This window comes from Stegodyphus dumicola, chromosome 7 (genome assembly GCF_044657685.1).
Source record: "Stegodyphus dumicola isolate Sdum_Otavi_A_Nest chromosome 7, ASM4465768v1".
In the NCBI taxonomy this organism is placed as follows: domain Eukaryota; kingdom Metazoa; phylum Arthropoda; class Arachnida; order Araneae; family Eresidae; genus Stegodyphus; species Stegodyphus dumicola.
Genome location: NC_140774.1, coordinates 109919027 through 109941650, shown reverse-complemented (window position 1 = coordinate 109941650; position 22624 = coordinate 109919027). Strand labels below are relative to the sequence as shown.

Here is a 22624-nt window from a genome sequence, read left to right as displayed (position 1 = left end):
GCTGAATCTTTTTATTGGAATTTTTTCTAAATTTATTTATAGACATTACCGAAACTGTTCCCCCAGTATCAAGTTCCCTGCTAACTGGTTTGGTTCCAATTCTAACTTGAAGCATTATTGGCGGTCTTTTTGGCTCTTCCTCTCTTAACATGTGCATTCTGGAGTTAAATCCATAGATGGGAAACTCACTTTTCGAAACATAATCATTATTTGCCTCAACTTTCTTTTGTTTAACCTGTCGGTTTTTCCTAGACAAATAACACGCCTTTTCGATATGTCCAATTTTTTTACAAAAGCGGCATTCACTTGTTGCAAATCTACAGTTGTTTTTATTGTGATTTGCTCCTAAGCAACGCGAACAAGTTTCATTTTTACCCTTATTGTTCTTAGCAACAAAGTTTTGTTTCCGCGGTTTGGACTCATTTTTCTTGGTTTTAAGTACCTTCAGTTCTACGGAATTTCCTATAATCTCATTTGCACCCTTAACCGCCTTTTCTATCGCCAAGGCTATCTTTAATGTTTTCTCTGAATCGATATCATCTTCCTGAAATAATCGATCTAAGATATTACGATCTCGTAGACCGCTAACGAAAACATCCCTTAACATGGTATTTAGCACATCATCTTTATATTCGCAAGGAATCGCTAAAGAGCATAATTCAGTGACATAACTACTAATTGATTCCCCCTCATGCTGTTTTCTATTAATAAACATGTGCCGACTAGGTATTATTAAAGCTTTAGGATTTAAATGATCCTTAAGAACCTTTTTTAGTTTGGTAAAATTTTTATCTGAAGGATTATCTGGAGAGAGTAAATTTTTCAACAAATTACACAATTTCGCATTCAAGCTTGAGATCAGAACTTTCCCATGCTTTGCCTCTGGAACATTTTGAATGTCCAAAAAAGCCTCAAATCGTTCTATGAACGAATCAAAATTTTCTACTGTTTCATCGAACTTATCAAAAGAAACAGAAATTCTGTCTTGTTTATGTTCCGATTTCCCTTGCAATGCGACCATTAAAGCTTCATTCTGCTTTATCAATTCTTCAATTAACTTCTCCATCCTTTCAAAATAAAAATCAAATAACTTTCCTACCTTTTGCAGTTTTCGGGGAATCCCCTAAATCCAAGTTTCAGTTTTGCCACTACTTACACATGCAACCGAGTGCGCCGAGTCGGGAACGATTTGCTTCTCACACAGCCTCGTCGCCAACTTGTTGTGTCTAGCGGTGTGGGTTCAGTGAAATGCATGACGCAACCAAAACAAACTAGTTCACGGCACAAACATTTATTTCTAACTAACTAACTAGTAAGACAGCAGTGATGCGCTATTTACGCAGTTACATTACATTCTACTCTTACTCTCGTTCACAGAGGTTCTCGGGTATAAGAGTACTGATACTCTCGAAATCATATGCTACAAGTCACAAATGTAATGAGAAAAAATACAGGAATAACAGTTAATTTATATCTTGTTCATAAAAACAAAAGGTGGCTTATTGAAGGTCAATCAAGATTACTTCAAATGAAATGACAAATTTTATGAGTGTATTCTGATGTCATACTTATTCATATTATAAATAATGCTGTTTGGCGACAGATCCATCATCAATAGGATAATACGCATATACGTTAGTCTAAAAGTTGTTTCAGCTTTACATGATCCTAACAAATAGTCTTCTTAACACTATATAGATTCTTAGATATCACTTGTACCTTTAAAAGGAGGTAAATCTATTGCTTTCAGCATTAGAAAATAACAGTTGATAATTCTTTTCTTTTTTAACTTTTATATTAAAAGTTAGAAAAATACAAACTACAAATTTACAATTTAAAGAATAATAATATAAACAAACTGACATTTATTTTACCTTTTCAATAGCAGTAAGGCTTTCTGCATCAGCTAAATTATCAACAGCAATAGCTAAAAATACATTCAATAGAATATCTACAATAGTTAAGATTAATACAGCAATACACCTAACTTTAAATAAAAATGTATTAAAAGCATTATATGATTATTCTAGAAAACAGAAATAAAAATTTCATGCCATTAGCTGCATCTCTTATACAAGCACAGACACTTTTAAATTATTTGTAGAATAATAAATTTATTTGATAAAAATATATTTACAGGTAATTTGAAATCGCAAAAATTGGCAATTTTTGGCGGTACATGGATGCAGAGTTTGTGCAATTCTTTTAAAAATCGCTGCTACACAAAGCCAAAATAACAAGTCAAAGAATTGCACAAACTCAGTATCCATGTATACATCGACCTATTTTGACTTTAAAAAATTTAAGAAAATTGCACAAACTTGGCATTGCGTACTCCCTTGACTTTGTCCATGTACACATCGAACTATATTCACTTAAAAAGTCAAAGGAGCAGCCATTAAAAAAATATGCAATCTAAATAAGCTACATTTTAAATCAAACAATGAAATAACATAAAAAAGGAAATTCATCTTTTCACTGCACAAAGGAAATATCCACTTACCTTCTTTATGAATTAACATGTCTTCAGTCAAACAAAATTCCTTAACAGCATCCAAAAACTTCCAAAAATTATCTGAACTAGAATCTGTATACTGGCATTATCACATAAATTCACAAAATAAGAGTAAAAAATATCGGTTAATCTTTGGATTTTGGTAACTTGGCAATTTTTAGGCGAAAATTTAGCAACCAACCCTGCTACAGCAACCTGCTAGTTTTTGTTTGGACGCCATTTTGTTTTCACGAAGTAAAGGCATTTTTTTTTTTTTTTTACTCAACATTTTTTTCCAACAATCTGTTAGCCGAATTACGCTTATGCTAAAACTTCTATGGAACAAAAGTGCTTAATCATGACGAAAATTAGGTACGAAATTGGGATAAAGTGCAGAATCGCAAACTGCTTGCCGCGTTTTTAAGAATTGCACATACACGGTAACCATGTACACGTTGACCTATTTTCACTTAAAAAAACATCCCAGAATTGCACAAAAATGGCATTGCGCACACTCTTGACTTTATCCATGTACACTGTTAAAGTCCTAGTTAGTAACCTTTATCGCCTTACCAAAATGTCGCCAAATGCCTGTTACCATATTCCAAAGATTAGCCAAAATATCCTCCGTAGCGCCATTATCATCTGACATTCGACCATATGCAATTCCTTCCAACAAACAGGACACTTAATAATGGCTACTAAGTAAACCTTCATTTACACACCAGTTAAGTAATGCTCTTTTTCCCTTTCTTTTCAAATCATACAGAAACTTCAAATTAATCTTGCCACATTCAGCCATTTTACCATCTAAACCACAAAAAAAGCAATATACTTCCTAACCAACACACCCCCCAAGCCCTTATGAATTTATCGCAATCATGCAACTGATTATGTCGTAGTAGGTTTTTCAATAACATTCAACTACTCAGGCTACCATGAATGAAACAACAACTTAACGATAAATGAAACAATTTCGCGATAATACACAGGGTACTTATCTCTACTCTAACCATTCATTTTACCAACTTACGAAGTGTTACATACCTGTAAATTATTGTACATAAGATTATTCATACACCTTTAAAAAATAGATCTAAATGAATGTGATGTGTAATTTAAAATTCAGACATCAAAGCACCTAAAAAAATTTCCATTTTCTCAGAGCTCCAAATATCTTCACATAAAAAATGAAACTTTTATATTCAATATCACATAAAAAGATATAATTTTATTAAGCTGTCAGAGCTAGAAACATGTACATAAACTAATAAAATCTAGGGACATAACTATGATTTTTACTTTAAAATAGGTTTTTCAATGCTGTAATGACTGCATCATCTATAATCTTAACTTGTATTATCATCACCAAACAAACGGGATAAGGTTAGGACTCAGCCATCTTTTGCAGCAGTTGTTACGAATACAAATCCAGCAAGAACAATGGAAAATGACCAAGTGCCTGTTCTAAAATAACAGATTATAGGCATATGCAATAAGTACACATATAAAAGAGCAAAGACGGAGATTCCCCTGAAATGGAAATTATATTTCAAGATTTTAAATTTTATTCTTGTGATTTCCTACTGCACTTTGAAACATTGAAATTTGAAAGCCAGTATAATATAAAAATGAGAAAACACCCCAATTTTTTCAATGATTATTGTTTTATATTTTGATGCAATAAATCTATTCATAATTCTACACATAAAACAAGTACATAACATGTGGAAGTGTGGCAGGTATGCATTGACGGAGGATTTTCTAAGGGAAACTAGCTGCATTCAGTAAATTACATATTAGCTATTACATACATAACACTTAAATAAAATTATTTTAAAACATAATTTTTTACTGATTAAAGACATAATCAAATATAAATACAAAGATTTTATTAACAAAAAATTTTTAAACAAATTATAAAATTCCATATTGTAAATATCTCTACTATAATAATTTGAGGTTAAAATGCGGTTTAGCCCACTGCTTGGCGATTGTTTTTCAATGGGCAATAAAGCCGCCAACATGGCTAACCCGATGTTTTGAAGCTGTGTTGTTATTCTGTTGCCACTAAATGTTATCGCCCTGTGTTATATTTAAAGAAATTAAATATTGAAAAATCTGCATAAATGTTTCTCGCATTGTGATAAAACAACGGTACCTAGAGCCATCAAATTTTGAATAACATACGTTTCCAACCTAATATGGGTATCTGGAAGCCCAAACTTGGAATTTTTTTTTATTATCTGATTGATATTTTGTAAAACTTGAACGATATTTTGATTAGCAAACTCAAAGATTTCAAAGCGAGCAACGGCAACACAGTGCGAGAAAAAAAACATTTTTACGTGCAGAGTGCATAACTGTGTATCGGAAATTCTAAAGATATGCTCATTTTAAAATTATATTGCGATATTGCTGTTGAACTGAATTTTATGGTTTAAGTGTAAAGAACATTATATTTGATAAAGAAAGGTAACACACAAAATGTTAAAAAAAAACGCCCCTTTGGGCGTAATGTAAAATCTAAAAGCTTTCATTTTTTACAATTTATTTATTTATTTATTTTTATTTTTACTTGTTAATTCTGTTGCGGTTTGAATATTCTTATGCGGTGGTTCTTTTTTTAATCGAGTGTTTCCCCCCCTGTGGGTTTTAGCCTTTTTTCTGCATATATTACGGAAACGGCGTATAAAACGTTAGTAAATTTATTTAAAGATGAGGAGGGATCCAAAAGGATTTCCCCTGAGATAAATTCATATATAAAACCCCTCTAAAACACTTTACATTTTTCTTGAAAAGGGTAAGTGAAAAAATTTTTCTTGTATGGTTCGTTTTAAAGTTGCTTATTTTTAATATTTTGTATTTCTTTTTGGCTCAATCCTAGACGATTGGAAAAGCTGACGTTGTGCTATTCTCTGATGTTTTTTTTTAATGAAAGTAGATCGATATGTACATGGGCAAAGCCAATGCAGTGCGCAATGCCGACGTTGTGCGCGATGCCGAGTATGTGCAATTCTGGGATGTTTTTTTGAAGTGAAAAAAGATCGATGTGCACATGGGCAAAGCCAATGTAGTGCGCAATGCCGAGGTTTTGCGCGATGCCGAGTTTGTGCAATTCTGGGATGTTTTTTAAGTGAAAATAGATCGATGTGCACATGGGCAAAGCCAATGTGGTGCGCGATGCCGAGTTTGTGCAATTCTGGGATGTTTTTTAAGTGAAAATAGATCGATGAGCACATGGGCAAAGCCAATGTAGTGTGCAATGCCGAGGTTGTGCGCGATGCCGAGTTTGTGCAATTCTGGGATGTTTTTTTAAGTGAAAATAGATCGATGTGCACATGGGCAAAGCCAATGTGGTGCGCAATGCCGAGTTTGTGCAATTCTGGGATGTTTTTTAAGTGAAAATAGATGGTTGTGCCCATGGGAAAAGCCAATGTGGTGCGCAATGCCGAGGTTGTGCGCGATGCCGAGTTTGTGCAATTCTAGGATGTTTTTTTAAGCGAAAATAGATCGATATGCACATGGGCGAAGCCAATGTGGTGCGCAATGCCGAGTTTGTGCAGTTCTCTAATGTTTTCTAAGTAAAAACAGATCGACTTGCACATGGACAAAGCCAAGGCAGTGCGCAATGCCAAGTTTGTGTAATTATCTGAATTTTTTAATCTTATTTAATTGACTTCAAATTGTATAGCAGGCTTTTCTATACACTGTTTCTGGTATGCATAGTGACTGATATCTCTTTAAGATGCACGCAAATAAATTTTAGCAAATGAATACTTCGCATGAATCATGCATTTTGCGAGAAATAAACTTCCATGTTTGAATGAAAATGTTGTAAATTTCTACGAGGTTTAAACCTCTCGCATTTGTTGTGAATTACACGTAGCGTTTAAGCGAAACTAATGGTATTTTGTGTTTTAAATTTAAATTTCAGATTTTATTTTATTTTTTTAATTTCATTATATTTGTCGTCTTTTTTTAATTTCCTACCGTTGACAATATTACTTATCGTAGCTTTAGATATCGAAAAGCCATGGCTTTCACAGCGTTTTTTAATACCTAGATACGAATAAATTTCTTCGGAGAGAGCACAAATGTCCGAAGACAAACTGTCAAGTAGCTGACGATATTTTATGTTTTCAAAAATATATACTTGCAAGTAAAAAGAATTTCCAAGCAGACGATTTCTCTTGGAATTTTTACTTCGTAATTTGGGCAGTTAATTCAGTTGCCGTTTGAATGTTTTTTGGTAGTTATCAATCGAGTGGTTTTATCTGTGTGTTTTTAACATTTTTCTGCATATATTTCGTTAAATAAACAATCGCTATGGATTTATCTGTGATGCTGAGAGAGGTGAGTGAATGAACATGTAAATTTATTACTTTATTGGAAATGAAAGGGAAACGTGCCGTCATTGTCAAAAAAGACTTTTTATTTTCCTGAAAAGGGTAAGTGAAAATATATTTTCTTTTAAAAATTGCTTATTTTTAATATTTTCTTATTTTCTTTCACTGTGAGAAATTAGATTTTTTAAATTTATTAATGTGTAGAATTCTAATACGAGAGTATAGAACGTGGTTTAGGAACTTAAGAAACAGGGAAATGAAAGCTGTGTATGATGTTGATATTCAATCATAAATATTTTTCTTTTTTATTAACGTAAAGCTTAAAAATTTTTAGAAAATAATGAAGATTGTTTACTTACTAGTATGTAAGAGATGGTGTCGTTACGTAGCAATAAGGTAATTTTGTAAAGATGATCAGTTAAAATGTTCCGCAATATGAAATTAAAATTTTTAAAATTTAAAAAAATCTGTTTTTATTTGTATAAATACTAAAGCTTAAAAATATTCACCTGTATGAGAGACTGTGACGTTGTTTACAGTTTTAATAATTGTTACAATTCACATACCGTATTATAGTAGTTTGAAATACAAAAAATTTAGTATACTTATTTCTACATCTGTAGAGAATACATTGTGACGTCACAATCTTAGTCCCACCCATTTATGAACATCACATAGCTCCGCCTTCGCAACTTTGTTTATGCAACGTATTCTGATATTTTACTGGCAATTTTAAAAAAATCGCCGCAGCTGAAAATCGCCAAGCAGGGGCCTAAAGCACATTTTCACCTAATTTGATAAAGCAATCCTGCAAGCCAAGTCAATAAATTATTAAATTTAGTTATTTTGAAGCATATATTTTCTTACTATTCACATACGAATTTCCAAACATGTTCATTCTATTCATGCATGTCTTCTGTTTTCAACCGTTATAGAAATAACAGTTTCGACCGGTGTGTCTGAGGAGTAGCGGAATCTGCGTGATATACATCACTAGCTTAAAAAAAAAAATCACAATATGTATTCATCTTCGAACCAATAACATCGTAAACAACGGCGATAATTTTTTTTCACGAATTATGTAATTTGTATAATGTGTGCAACTTTCGAACACGGCAGCAGTACTTTGACTACGAAAATAACTTCGCTTAGATGTCGTCAGAAGGATCTCGTCTATTTTTTATACCCTTTTAACGTTTTTCTTCCAGATTTGTAATCATATTTTGAGACACTACTAGTTACATCGTTACTGCATGAAAATAAAACATAATTGTAAGAAGCATTTTTGTTTTCTACAGAAATACTTTCAGAAACCACTTTCGAAGTACAACTACACTTTCAAATCGTCTGCCCAAACTTTATTAAAATAGTATTGCCATATCGTGAAAGGAAAAATCAGAATTCTTTCTCAATCAAATTTAAATGAACTGAATAAAATTTAATGAAAACTAAATTAAAATGAACAGTTAAATTCTAAGCTGCAGAAACAGCGGACAAGTAAGGAATAAAAGGTATTTCAAGACTATTTTCGGGAAATTTGTAGAAGTTTTACGGATTATAAATATAAGTAAAAATTGTTTTCAACTGAGATTCTACGTACTGCCTAAATGTTGCAGTAGCCTTGGCGTAGTTTACATTTTTTTAAAATGGGTTCCTTTCCTTATAAAAAGAAGGAACACATTTCTTTTTATTAAAGTAGTATATATATAAAAAAGGGAAGATTTTTATGTTCGCAATGTTTATCGTTTTCTTGAACGATTGGAATAGTTTAAATGACTGATTTGGGGAGAGGGACAAAATCTTGTTTACATTTTTTGTAGTTCTTAGAATACATTTAGCTTCAAAGATGTGTTTTGCGCAATCAAGAATTTAATTCATTATTCATTCCACTTTGAAAATTTTCGTCCGAGAAAAGATAATAAAAATTAGACAGAAGACTTCTGTGTAGAAAATTTAGACATGAAATAAGTTAAAAGCGATTAAATCAACTATTAAATGAACAATTAATCATATAATACTGGTTATTAATAATTCTGTATGCCTGTTTATTTTTTTTTTTATGGAAATACTTGGCATTTTCAGGACACAAAAAGTATTTCAAAAAGCTTTGAAATATTAGTGCAAACACATTAATAAATTAAATTGAAATAAATAATGGGATGTAATTTAAAAGACAGAAATAATTTAATGTAAAAGATTTAGATTTAAAAATTTGCACGCACAAATGATTTATCAGATTTTACAAGGTTTTATTTCATAAATAACTTTTTTGCCTAAGTATAAATAACTTTTTTGCCAATTTTTTATATGATTTTGAAATATGGCATTAGAACCTATAAACATGTGTGGATACTGAAAAAGTTATGAATATATAAGAATATTATAATTTTCAGTAAGTTTTCTTATTGAACAATAAATTCTGACAGTCCTAGACTAGGATCTCAGTTTCATTAAAATTTCCTCTGTTAAATAAAAGAATTTAAGTAATTTCTGCAGCGTTTTTGTCAATACATTAAAGATTTTTTAACTAATTACTCATCCTCGTTTTCAATTAGAGCCATCATCGAGTCCCTATTTTATCTAATCAATTCCTGAACATTATCATGTATATAGAATGACCTCGTGTTTGTAACTGATAATTATTACTTGCAAATTATTCTCTTTCTGGTAAACTATTAACAACCCTTTCTGTTGCTGAGTTAACAACCTTCGCTCTCGCTACCGCCTGCCTTACGGAAATCGGCGTAATATGCTGGTACCTGGGCTGATTGTGCGCATGCGCGAACGTAGTCTGGTCTGGTCTGCACGGTTATTGCCGAAATATCGCACGTATGCGCGATTTGTCCGGCTCAAGAAAATAAATCCCAGAGGGCACATGACATTAATCTTCATAACAATTAGATAAGATCAGACGTGGTAACAGGGGGCGACCATGAGTCGCAAAGCCTTTGAGAGGCAAGAGCAAAGAGAAGCGCACGATTAAGGAGCTGGCGAACGTAAGTGGTGTGAATAGCCTATTAGCTATTCGCACCGTCGGTGCGATTAGCCACTGCGAGATCGGCCGCGGCAGTCCGCCTCGGGCTGTACATTTTTTGAGGCGACAATTTTTGTTTGAAACATCATTTAATACGGGTTAGTCAGATGGATGGTTCGAGACAGGTGAAGAATAATTAAATCCTAAATTGCCATACGGAATTAAACTGAGAAGTAAAAGAATTTTTACTCTAGATAAACTATTGAAACAAATCCCCCCAGGATTTCAACAACTACATAATTTTCTAATATTTATTTCATCACATCAGAACTTTTGAAAGCAATTTGCGAATAAGAACTAAATTATGATCATCAAATTTCCTAGCTAAGGAAAAATTGTTTTAGAGTTTTATATCCGTTTCTGTTAGGAAAATCGGTACAGGAACATGGTAGAGCAGTACTGTTGAATTTTTGCAGGCTATTGTAAAATACAATCTCCAGAACAAAGTTCCAAATAATACTAGTGCCAACTTTCCTCTCAATTGCGGTAAGCGTACTGCCAATGTATATATTGCATTTAAGAAACCTTTCTGTATGCTCTACTTAACAGCAACAGGAGCAATGTAGTAGATTTCTACAATATCATCGATGACTTTGTGAACAGAATGTAATAATAATAATAATAATAATAATAAAATTTTAAAATGTTGGAATTTAAGTTTTTCTTCACAAATATACGTGCTGTTTTAATTTATTTCCCTACACGTCGTTCTGACATTTATTTGTTTTCTACCAAGAGGGGCGGCAAAAGTTATAGCTAAGGCTCTGACTTAAAGTTATTCCCAAAACGTAAGTAGTACTTGCAAATGCTGACTTGGGAATTACCTAGCCGAGGTTGACAGCAGTATTGTTAACATTGCAAATTTCGTGATGCTGTAATATCGAAAGGGGTCACATCTTAATGACATCCATATGTCATTCTAGGACAAATCACGACAAAAAATATTGTATTCTAAACGCCATATGTCCCATAAAGAAAACATTTCAGGCATTGCTAATGCATTTGGATTAGATTAGCTTCAAGAAGTGTACGGTATAGGGAGAGAATAACACTTGTCATTAGACAAAGCTTAGCACATATGGTACAGAGCTACTTTTTGCTGAGTTACATCCCAGTTTTAATTAAAAACATATATAGGATATTCAAAAGTAGGGAAGGAAAGTTTCGTTTCTTTATTAAGTTGGTTTCCCTTTTTACTCTACAATCCAGCTCTCAAGAGGACTTTTAGGTCGATGTGTTATATACGTCTCCATCCCACAAACACTTTGTATTTACAAACATTTCCATGTCTTAGGCAAGATTCGAACGCAAGACCTACGATATATCAGCCAGATTTGGCTAGCCATTATACAGATTAGTATGGCAAAAGTTTTCTATTTTTAGAAATAATGCAGACTATTCTATAAATATTATTGGTAGATACTGTATCTCTGAAATTACGATCATATGAAACATCGAACTATTATATGTACGAAATCTTCGATCAAAAGGACTTAAAACTTTAAAACTTTATATCTCAAAAACTTTTGATCTGTTGAATTTCCATTCAACTACAGAACTTTCACTGCATTTTGAATTATTGAAATTTATGAAAATCAAATTGAAATGTATACCAAAATTAGCTCAACGTAGCATGTAAATGCAAAAAAGACTGTAAATAATTTTCAATGTCATGTAAAAAATATCACTGTCATATAAAAATTTTCATTGCAAAAATTTTCTCTAAAAGGGATCTTTTCAACAAATAATTTCCACTCGGTGGGCTTTTTCCGTTAGGTATCACCTTAGGCCGGGAGCCCCTTCAGTGGTGCAAAGGTAGATACTGCGTTCTGCTTCTTAAATAATAAGCAATAATTTTATTGAAATGTGTATGGCGTTATACATTTTTTTTTGTAGTACAGAAAATTATTTCTTAAAGGAATTTACTACCTGTTACTTTCTTCGTACTAGCTGTTTGAAATTATTTGATTTCCAAAGAAATATTTTCATAAAGCTTTAGTGAAGTTATAGTATCTCCCAAGAACTAAAAGCGCAACTTATTAATTACAGACTTAATATACTAATTGCAGTCACAAAATTCGCACATAAACGTAATAACATAGGAGAAAGTCACCGTGCAGGAATCGAAAGCAAAAGTGCATCAGAAGATATAAATTTATATAAATTTCATCGAGGAAATAAATCTGTCCAGAGTTTTTAATTAACTAAATAAATGTAAACCATGAAGGTAAGAAAGGAAAGGAGCGGCTAAACCGGCATAGAAGTGAAGCACTGCACCGAAGCTTTGGTCACCAGATGGAGTGTTTTTTGTTTACATTCAGAAGCTCGCTTGACAGCGCTCTGATAGTATTTCGACACACGACAGTTCCATACAAATCGAAAAACGGGACATTTCCGGATAAAAGAAAAATTTCTAGAGTGATAGATAATAGCAATTTGTATAGTTTAGTGACATTTACGCAAAAATCACATTTTGGTTATTTTTCGATAACTAGCAACAGCGATTTTGATTGTGAATTTTTTTTATAAAATTCTAAGCTGTTGAACTACAAAAATATCGATTTTAGCAAAAACGTTATACTTAAAGAATGAAAAATATCTCACCGTACCTTTAAAATTGTATACATCTTTCGATAACCTTGATAGAGTATTCGCTACTTTTATTTTATGTTCCAAACGCCAAAATGTTTTAAATAAAATAAACTTATTTTTTTTCCCATCCACATATTATAGGCCCACCAGCGGACGAGCGGTAAAGACGCTGAACACTGGTAGTTCGGTCCGAGGTTCGAATCCCGCGAATGGGCTGGCTGCATGGGCGTTTTCGTGGTTTTCCCCATGTGTAACGTGTATGCGAGCCAGTTTCCCTTAGAAAGTCCTCCACGAAGGCATCCCTCCCTTTAGGCAGATAGCCCTAGTGTGCTTTGCCATAATTGAATAACCCATAACCCACATATTATACGAGGGCCATCCAGGAAGTAGATTACGTTTCCGTCTGTGTCCGCTAGGGGCGGGGCTAGCGCGGCCATCTTGGGGTCAGAGCGTTGCGCAGCTCAGTCTGCATTTAGCCGTGCTAGTGAGAGGTTCGTGCTGTGCTCCGTTCAGATACTGTGACGGTTTGAAATGTCTGCGTTAATTGAAAATCCCGCGAGCTGCGAGGTGCGCTCAGTAATAAGGTTTCTGACTGCAAAAAACTGTAAACCGATAGAAATCTATCGGCAGCTTCGTGAAGTGTATGGGGACAACATTATCACTGAAGGTGGAGTGCGTCAGTGGGTCATAAGATTTCAAAATGGCCGAACCAATGTTCACGACGAAGATCGAAGTGGGAGACCCAGCATAGTGACCGCCGAACTTCTCGAAAAAGTCGATGCTAAAGTCCGTGAAAATCGAAATTTCACAATAACGGAACTTTCTTTGAGTTTTCCACAAATTTCGCGAAGTTTGTTGCACGAAATCATCAGCGAAAAGCTTGGTTACCACAAGTTTTGTGCAAGATGGATTCCAAAAATCTTGACAGAGGACCACAAAAATCAGCGAATGGCTGCAGCGTTGAACTTTTTGGACGCTTACCATAAGGATGGTGACTCTTTACTCGATCGCATCGTTACTGGTGGCGAAACATGGGTGAAACATGTGAACTGTGAAACGAAATTGCAATCAATGCAGTGGGGGCACACAAGTTCTCCCCAAAAACCCAAGAAATGCATGCAAACAATGTCGGCAAGGAAGATGATGGCGACTGTTTTTTGGGACAGAAAAGGTGTAATTTTGGTGGACTTCCTGGAAAGAGGCACTACAATAAACTCTCAAAGGTATTGCCAAACTCTCCAAAAACTCAGAAGAGCAATTCAAAACAAGCGCAGAGGAATGTTGAGCTCTAAGATCTTGTTGATTCACGACAACGCCCGGCCCCACACGGCAAATGTCACTCGTAAAGTTCTTGAATCTTTTAAGTGGGAGTTGTTTCCTCATCCGCCGTACAGTCCCGACCTGGCACCGAGCGACTTCCACCTATTCCCAGCAATGAAGAAGTGGCTGGCTATGCAGCGTTTTGATGACGACGCACAGCTGCAAGAAGAGGTAACGAAGTGGTTGAAGGCGCAGGCGGCCGAATTTTTCAACGAAGGAATTTCCAAGCTCGTACATCGCTACGATAAATGCCTTAATTTGTATGGTGACTATGTAGAAAAGTAGTATTTGAGTGTGGCTTTCATCTGTATATAATAAAATTTGTTTCCTATACTTTGTTTATTTTTTTATTCCAAAACGTAATCTACTTTCTGGATAGCCCTCGTAGTAACATGTACTTTTTAAAAATTAGTGAAAATTACTTTACTCGAAAAATATAGTGAATGCACAGACATTAAAGATTTTGACATGCCGGAAATGAAAAATGGTATTTATGCATGTGCTTGCAAAAAGCATGTATCTGCATTTAACAAAATACGTAAATATTTATTTAATTACTTACAAATGTATTTGAAATGAAGGTTTTATTCATTATAAACAACTGTGAAAGTTACTGTGAAGAAATCTAATTATTAAATGTATCTAAATTTATAATGATTATAGATATTATCTAATACATTATAAAACTATTTAAGTTAACTATTTGTACTGGAAAGCAATCTGTTAGAAGGTATTGTAAAGAAAATTCCATGAGAAGCGTACTTAAGAAACTAATAAAGAATAGTTTTGGGATATGTATTGTTGAAATTAAGGGTTAAAAAATCTGATAAGTATAATTAAAAGAATTATTCCCTTACATTTTATAATAACTCAGTTACAAGTTAAAAAAAATATTAAAAAAATAATCCTTATTTTATTCCCTTTCAGATATATTTAGAGAAATTAAGTACTATTTAAAGTATTTCGCTATTAAAATAAAAGGTGCTCTAATTTGAAATGGACAGAATAGAGCATTAATTATAAATTGACTTATATTTTTCGATTTAAAAGATGCCTCAGAAGCTAAAAAAATCATGTCATATTTGAGAAAGTATTTTAGGAAGAAGCTCTATAAATAGAAAAGAAATAATGCTTAATTTTAATATTAATAATACAATAAACTTTGACCTTAATTATTTCAATATTTAACCGAATAAAATAGAATTATCTTAAATTTTTTTCTAATGTAATTAACAAAAACTTGTGAAAATATTTCATTCAAATTAAACCATCCTGAGCAAACTGTTCTGTGAAAAGTATAGCATTTAATTCCGTTCAGAATAAAATGTTGTTTAAAAATGTATTCTTTTCATATACTTAGGACTCTGAAGTATTGTAGAAAAAAAAATATATGCATTTATATGCATATTTACGACGTAATTACAAAATATTTACATCTGATCGTATCAAAACCCATTAAACTTAATGGTAAATTACTCAATGTTTTGGTCACCAAAAGGAAGGGATCGAAAGCGCTTCAAAGCAGGGTATGGGGAAACCGGTTTAAGGCCACTCCATCTAACTCCCTACCTCCATGATGTAAACAGCTTTTTAAAAATCAGTTCTCGTGAGTGGCTAAAACATTCACGACTTTAACAGTTATTGAAACAATCTGTAAATAAAATTAGTTAATGAGAAAAAAATCACTTTCATTCCAGGAACAAGTTGCTTTCACTCTCTATCGTCAAGATACGCAAGTGCGCATGCACGTCTGGCATTTAATTTCGCCAACGAACTCTGAAGAAGAATACTACTACATTTAACGATTCTATAATCTGCTAGTTTAAAATAACAATTTCAAGATCGTGGCTGCCCTCCTCTAATTTAAGATCGTAATGTGTATCAATATGCAAGCACAGTGGGCAACTAAGAAATTTTAGCAAATTAGATTATTCGACTTTGCAGCTCATAGTTTGGAGGGAAAATTTCATTGAAATGCCTATTCTAAAGTAACAGATTATAGCTGAAGGAAGGTAACACAGATGATTACGATGCTCAGTGAGAATCTAGGGGAATATTTTTAATTAGTTTATAAATGCGTACGTATACGGCAAACAAACTGACAAATTTTATCTCTTATTTGGATTTATTTTACTTTATTTTTAAAACAAAAGTCGAATGCAATTTTTTCTTTGCATGAATTAAGAATCGAATGGAATGGATAGAGTGTTCTGCGAAAGAAAGTAGAAAACTGAGAGCAGTAAAATATTTTTTTAACAGTTTCATACTTTGTTTGATGAGATTTCTTATTTTAGGAGAATAAGAATAACACGATCTTTATTTAAACTAAAATATCTCTAATAATTTATTTAGGTGCTGCATTTATTGCCCTAAGATTAAGCATTTAAGAGCTTACAATATCTTTAAAGCAGTTATTATCATGAGGGAGAAAAATTCTGCTTTCCTCCTATAAAAAAATTTAATTAGTTTTTTTAGTCTTTTGCACATTCAGATTATTGAGAAAATAATTGAAGAAGCATGCCTTCTAAAGGAATTCAACATTTTATTTGAAAAAAAAAATGTGAAATTTTGAGTTATTTTAGATATATTTACTAATTAAAAAAACTAATTCATGTAAGGATACAGTTTCCACAAATAAATAAAATAATGAAATATATGCAAGCTAAAACTCCTGGTGACCCAACACCACCGTAAGCATTGATACCATGGTACATAACTTCATTCCAATCCTCACCAGTTAGTATCTAAAAGAAAAAGGGGGAAATAAAGCTGTATGTGCAAATAATAAATTTGTGTAAATTATTCCAACACATATTAGAAGTTAAATATATAAATAATGTTTGCTCATTTTATTTATTGGATAAGGTAAGTTTATTTTATTCAACAGAGATAATTACTTTGGGAAGCAACAGTTTCTTTGTCTTAAATCTGTCACTTGTTTTTGACTTACCTTTGGCCTCTGAGACCAAACATAACCTCAATTGTTTCTATGATGTCAAATTTTTAAGCTGCAGGACATCCTCTCTTTGTCTCAAAAGTCATACAAAATATGCATATGAAGGAAAATAAAAGGGAAACTTACCAAATATACTGCTAAAAAATATCAGTTTTATTCATACAAAGGCTATATATAGTTAATGCAAGTTAAATTTTGCTCATAAAAATAATAAACTTTTTTTACCAAACGGTAAACATACATATTAAGGTAAAAGTTTTTGCATATGGCCTTTTCTCGAATGTTTAATTTGTGGATATTTTCGCTTGATGCTGCAACAATAGTCAGCCATTATATGTGTACATCCCATCTACCTTGGTACAGTGCCTCCACAACCTTCAAATCTCAGGAAAATCACTGAACCTGCTCATCACTGATTGCACCAAGATTTTTTGAGAAGTTATGAAGATGGTTATTTAAAAAATGCAGTGTGATGCTCACCTTATAACCAAGGTTTTTGAGCTCTCGAAAAGTTTCTGGACAATCCGGAGTCAGAATTTTTTTTATTCTCCCCCCCCCCAAAAAAGGATCTGTATTTATCCATATTACGCTTCTTAAATTTCGCTAGTTCATTTGTATTTTAACTGTTAGAGTTATGCAACATCTCTCTTTATAAATTATGATTACATTTGAAACTGGATTAAAGAATTTTTTTTTTAATTATTTCAAAATGAGTTTTGTTGAAACATTAAGGCGTATGCATATTGCTACTTTAAAACAGCATTTCCATAATATTTCTATGACTTTCACAGAAACAAAGAGGTTAAAAACTTTCTCTGAATTTTTTCCAGATAAATGCAGAATGATTAAACGTATAATCTGCATTTTATTCTTAAATCACTCTTCACAGAATTTGAGAATGTTATATAAAGGACAGAAAAATTTAAAGATTAGGGCACTGAACATTTTGGCTACTAAGATATCGTACTTACTTGCGTATTTTCTCCTTTCCTTTCATTAATTTTTTTTATGCGGAAATCAAGAGGGGGGAAATGTACGAATGATTTAATTTCTGAAGGACGCGGTTACAGTAAAAACTAAACAAATGAAAATTATTCACGGATAAGCTATCGTAAAACGTAAAAATGTAATAAATATAGTTCTGACATTCAGCTATAGGACTTAAATACATGTTTGTGATATGGGCATTACGTTTTTCACTTCAGTACTCAATATAATACTAATTCGGATGTCAAAATTTAATTTCATGTGTAAAATCACAACTTTATTTACTTGAAAGACAGTTAGAAGGCTTTGCCAGAAGGAATCAAAATTACTCCTGGGCTTGTCCTCGTGTGGGTTATTGTTGAATTTTCCTCCAAACACCTGCATGCCAAGTAAGGCGAAGATGACGATGAATAGGAAAAGTAACAGCAGCAAGCTGGCGATGGATCGCATGGAATTGATGAGAGAAGCAACAAGGTTTCTTAACGAAGCCCAGTACCTAAAAAAAAAAAAAAAAAAAAAAAAAAATTACATACGGCATTTTTTACGAGTAATTTAAAAACGCACAGAGACATTATTCCTTTCCTAAAAATATCAAATAATCTCACTGTATTTTTAAGCAATTATAAATCACATCCATACAGTACGGGAAAATGCGTCATTATTATAGCGATTATTATAGCCTTATCATACGAGCTTTCGATTCTCAATCACATATTGATTAAGCATGAATAAACTAAATAATAGTAAAAAATTTAATATGAAAAAGTACTTGTCCGAAAATGAAATATACAAATATAAAAAATCTAAAATATATCAACATAAAAAAATTCACTTACTATTGATAAGTACATATATAATGAAAGGCGGTATTTTTCTGTTAGTGGGATTGGACTCAGAAATGTATGTATGTACGCATGGGTTACTAAGTTTTTATACGAAAATCAAGAGGGGAAAATTATTGCATGTATTTATATACATGCATGTGTGTACATACACATATATACGTACGCACATACATACGTGCATAAATGCACATATACATATATACATATACATTTTTGAATGCGGTCCTGACTGCAGAAAAGTACCTAAAAAACTACTTATTTTAGAAGTTTCATTACTTACGCAGGAAAACAAAGAATTTTTATTTATTACGTATACGTATACGATAACAGTTTTAAACCAATTTGCTTTCCACTTTGTTTTAACAAGTTACAGTTTTTTCATTCTAAAATAGTGCATATTTATTCTTTAAATTTCTGTTTTGGCATTTAATTATTGTTGCAGTTTCTTGCTTTGATTAGCTACTTGGAATTAAATAAGTACTTCCTCCAGAAGCTCAGGGAAAATTCCTCTTTATTTTTATAATAACGATGCGCATTCACTAAGTTCTTAAGAAAGATTAAGAAATTTTAAAACATCAATCATAATCCTCTCTAAATCTACCAAGAGACCGAGCGTGAACCTTTCCACTTTGGTTAATGGATGTGTTGACTATTATGCCATAAAAAGCACATGAACAGAAGTATCTTAAATTCCTTAGAAATGGAAAGGTGATTATTTACCCAATTGATATCTAGAAGAAAAGCTAAAGAAAGCCCTTTGTACATACATATACATGCAGGGTGATTAAAAAAATGAAAGCCCTTTTCTATACCGAAAACTTCTGCAGAAATCAAGACTAAATACTAGGTATAGGTGCTGCATAGAAAGCACTATCCGCTAGATAGAATATGAGAGTTGTGGTCGCTGTATTAAAGATATTAATAATTAATTAATTATTATAAATTAAAATAAGCTGAAAATTTTAAGAAGCATTAAATTAAATCTTTGTAAATATTTATTAAATATTTTAAACAGTTAACAATAAATTTAATAAAGCATTTTAAAGCTGAATATCTTAAAAACAAGCTGGTTTAGTATTGTAAAACTTCGTATACATATTTTAGTACCGCAGATATTGTATTTGCTCTTTTATGTTCCAGCTATTAAAATATTTAAATTAAAAAATACTAATAAATATCTTCTCGTGATCGCCACTAGGCTTTTGCAATGCGTACTGGGCGTAGTGTTCTGGATAAACAAATCACCATTTTTAGCGTTGTTTTTCTACATTGGGAAAAATAATGTGCAATTAAAATGACTTATTTAAAAAATAATCAAACTACACTTTTTCGAAAAATTTTTGATACTCTCAAAATTGACAATTTGTAAACATTAAATTAAAGTTGATTTCTAAAATTTTTTTTATTGAGATACATAATAGCTGGTCACTTAATACCCACACAGCGTTAATATAATTGGTTAAAATTTCTTTAAATTCTGATCAATGGTTTTGGAAAAATCAATGTCACAAGCAGAATAAATATAGCCTGAGAAATCTTAATTTTAAGATATCGAATAACTTAAAATCATGTAAATGCACATTATTTTCTTAATTTTAATATAAAAATACATTTATAAGTTTGTAACTATACATAATTATATATTTAATAGTATTAAATACATAATCATTTAGAATTTTAATGGAAACATTTGAAACGTTTAATGGAAATTACAAGACAAAATTTTCATTTGATTTCAATTCAAAACATAGTAATTGGCGTTTTAATACATGTTACATAACTAATGAAAATTTCTTGAAGTTCATCAGCCAGTTCAAAGAAATTACGCAAGCTAGAAGGAAAATCATATTTTAGTGACATTTTCAAGCAAATCTTAACAGATAATAAAAGAAAAATAGAGTATGGATATTTTTATTAAAAGGACGTTTGCTTAAAGATGGACTGATGTTCCACGAAGGCATAATAATAAATAAATCTCCATATAAGCTAATTTTTCAGATATTTACTTAAAATTCTATAACAGTTGCATACAGAATAAAATGATTCTATTTTTCTATTTACTATATTTATATCCTATTTACTCACTTCGTGACTTTGAATATCCTCAACAAGCGGACACATCTCAACACAGAGACACCCAGCGGAGGCATAACATCAGAGTATGTGAGCACCGTTTCCAGAATCGAACTTACTACCACAAAACAATCAAAGCGATTAAAGAGAGAAACGAAGTAACCTTGGATTCCGAGGCTGAATAACTTTAGCAACATTTCCAACGTAAACAGCACAACAAAGAATAAATTTGCTATTTCTGAAAAAGAAATATGAAAATTAATTTTATATTTTAAATAAATAATTCTGATATGCATTTTAAGTTGTAATAGGAAATGCGTTTGAAAACTTTTAATATAACTTGAAAATATCTTCGAACTTTTGTGCAAATGTTTCCATTCCACTCTAATAATTATATTTAATCAATTTTTTGGAAAAGTGCATTTTATACGCTTCGAAAGAACATTTGCAATCGAATTAACTCAACCTCATGTTGCGATGAAACGGTTTTCAAGATGTTTGAATAATTTAAATTCTGTTTACTTACATCATTCCCTAGATTTAATGTATAGCATGTAATTACCTTTAAGGATTATGTTTTAAACATTCTTCTATATCTTAAATTCTAATCTTGTTACATTGTGTACAGAGACGTGCCTTTCTGAGGCAAAGACGTAAATATACACGCCTATATACGAGAAAACTAAACGTTCGGCTTTTTGGTTGTGTAATACATATATATATACATATATATATGAAATGTAATTTCTCATACATTATTTGTTTAGTGCAGCCGGGGCAACAGGAATGAGACAAATTTTGGAATATAAAGTGGTAGGTTTATTTTAGCATCCATCTCACAAGCGTTTCTCCTCGGACCTTGAGCAGAAGCCCAATTTATACATATGTGTGCGTCACGAGGCTCCTCCAATCAGCGATATTAATTGAAATCACGAGGTGACGCTATCTTCTCATCAGGAGTGTTCTTAAGTACTTTATGTAATATGACAGATTTATGAGTTTGGCGATTTGGCGGGCGCCAACAGGTTAATATATTTTATACTAAAGAAAGGATTTCGCCAAAAATTTAGAAACAGGGATGCAATTTAGGTAGAGAATCGCCAACACATCATTAAGCAATATTATTAGAATTTAATTTAATCAATTGATTTAAAAATATCATTACAGATTATCCCCCTCCCCATCTGAAAAGGCTTGCAGTCGCGGCCGTCGACCCAAGACAGTCCAGATAGTGAGAGCAGAAAATTTAGTTATTAGGAAATTAAGTGAGTAGGAAAACTGATTGGATTTACCTCAAGGCACACAAAATGTTTACATAAAATATGACATAAAATATTTGAATATAATTAATACAGTATATAAAATATAATAAATGATTAATGAAATTATAATACAGTAACTAAGTGCAGAACAAATAAAGCACTAATAACATATTGCCGGTTAGCCACGCGGCAATAGGAAATAGTAATATAACTGAATTTGTAAGTTTATATCTTAGGACATGCCATTCACAGTTTGTGTATGAGTCCGTACAATCATTAGAGTTGTCATTCAGGCTCATCTTCAGTCTTTTACTGGTCTTTGGAGATCTCCGGATCATTTAATTAGCGCTAGAATTATGGATTAGCATTGGCACTCAAAACATTTGAGTTTTTATGTCACGATACTAGAGTTCTTATATTCTTGTTGAAAATACACATTTTGCTAGGTTTTTAACATATTTTGTCACTCTATTTTTCTCTTATTAATGATAACAAAACAAAATTTAACTTCCAACATCCATACCAGTTTTTTGTACACGATGCTGCAGAAACATAAAATGAAATTCAGAAGTTTCAACAACTGAAATTTAACTTTTTCAACTGTTGCTACAATTTATAACACAAACATAGGAAAACATGAGCTCAAGGAAATGTGAGGGTATAGTACTCTACTTGTATAGCCTCAATTGAGTGTTTCCCACACGGAAAGTGC

The 22624-nt window shown here is 32.2% G+C and overlaps 1 protein-coding gene across 9 annotated transcripts in view; it reads right to left on the bottom strand.

Annotated features, from left to right (window-relative positions):
• LOC118202388 (muscle calcium channel subunit alpha-1-like) overlaps positions 1 to 22624 on the bottom strand; it is a 674690-nt gene that overhangs the window by 195465 nt on the left and 456601 nt on the right. For all 9 annotated transcript variants that reach the window (XM_085820710.1, XM_085820709.1, XM_085820713.1 and 6 more), the window contains exons 13-16: positions 20663 to 20888; positions 18018 to 18228; positions 16413 to 16533; positions 1875 to 1951 (exon numbers count right to left, since the gene is read on the bottom strand). In XM_085820710.1, the coding sequence (XP_085676836.1) occupies positions 1875 to 1951; positions 16413 to 16533; positions 18018 to 18228; positions 20663 to 20888 (635 nt within the window). The remainder of the gene's footprint in view (positions 1 to 1874; positions 1952 to 16412; positions 16534 to 18017; positions 18229 to 20662; positions 20889 to 22624) is intronic.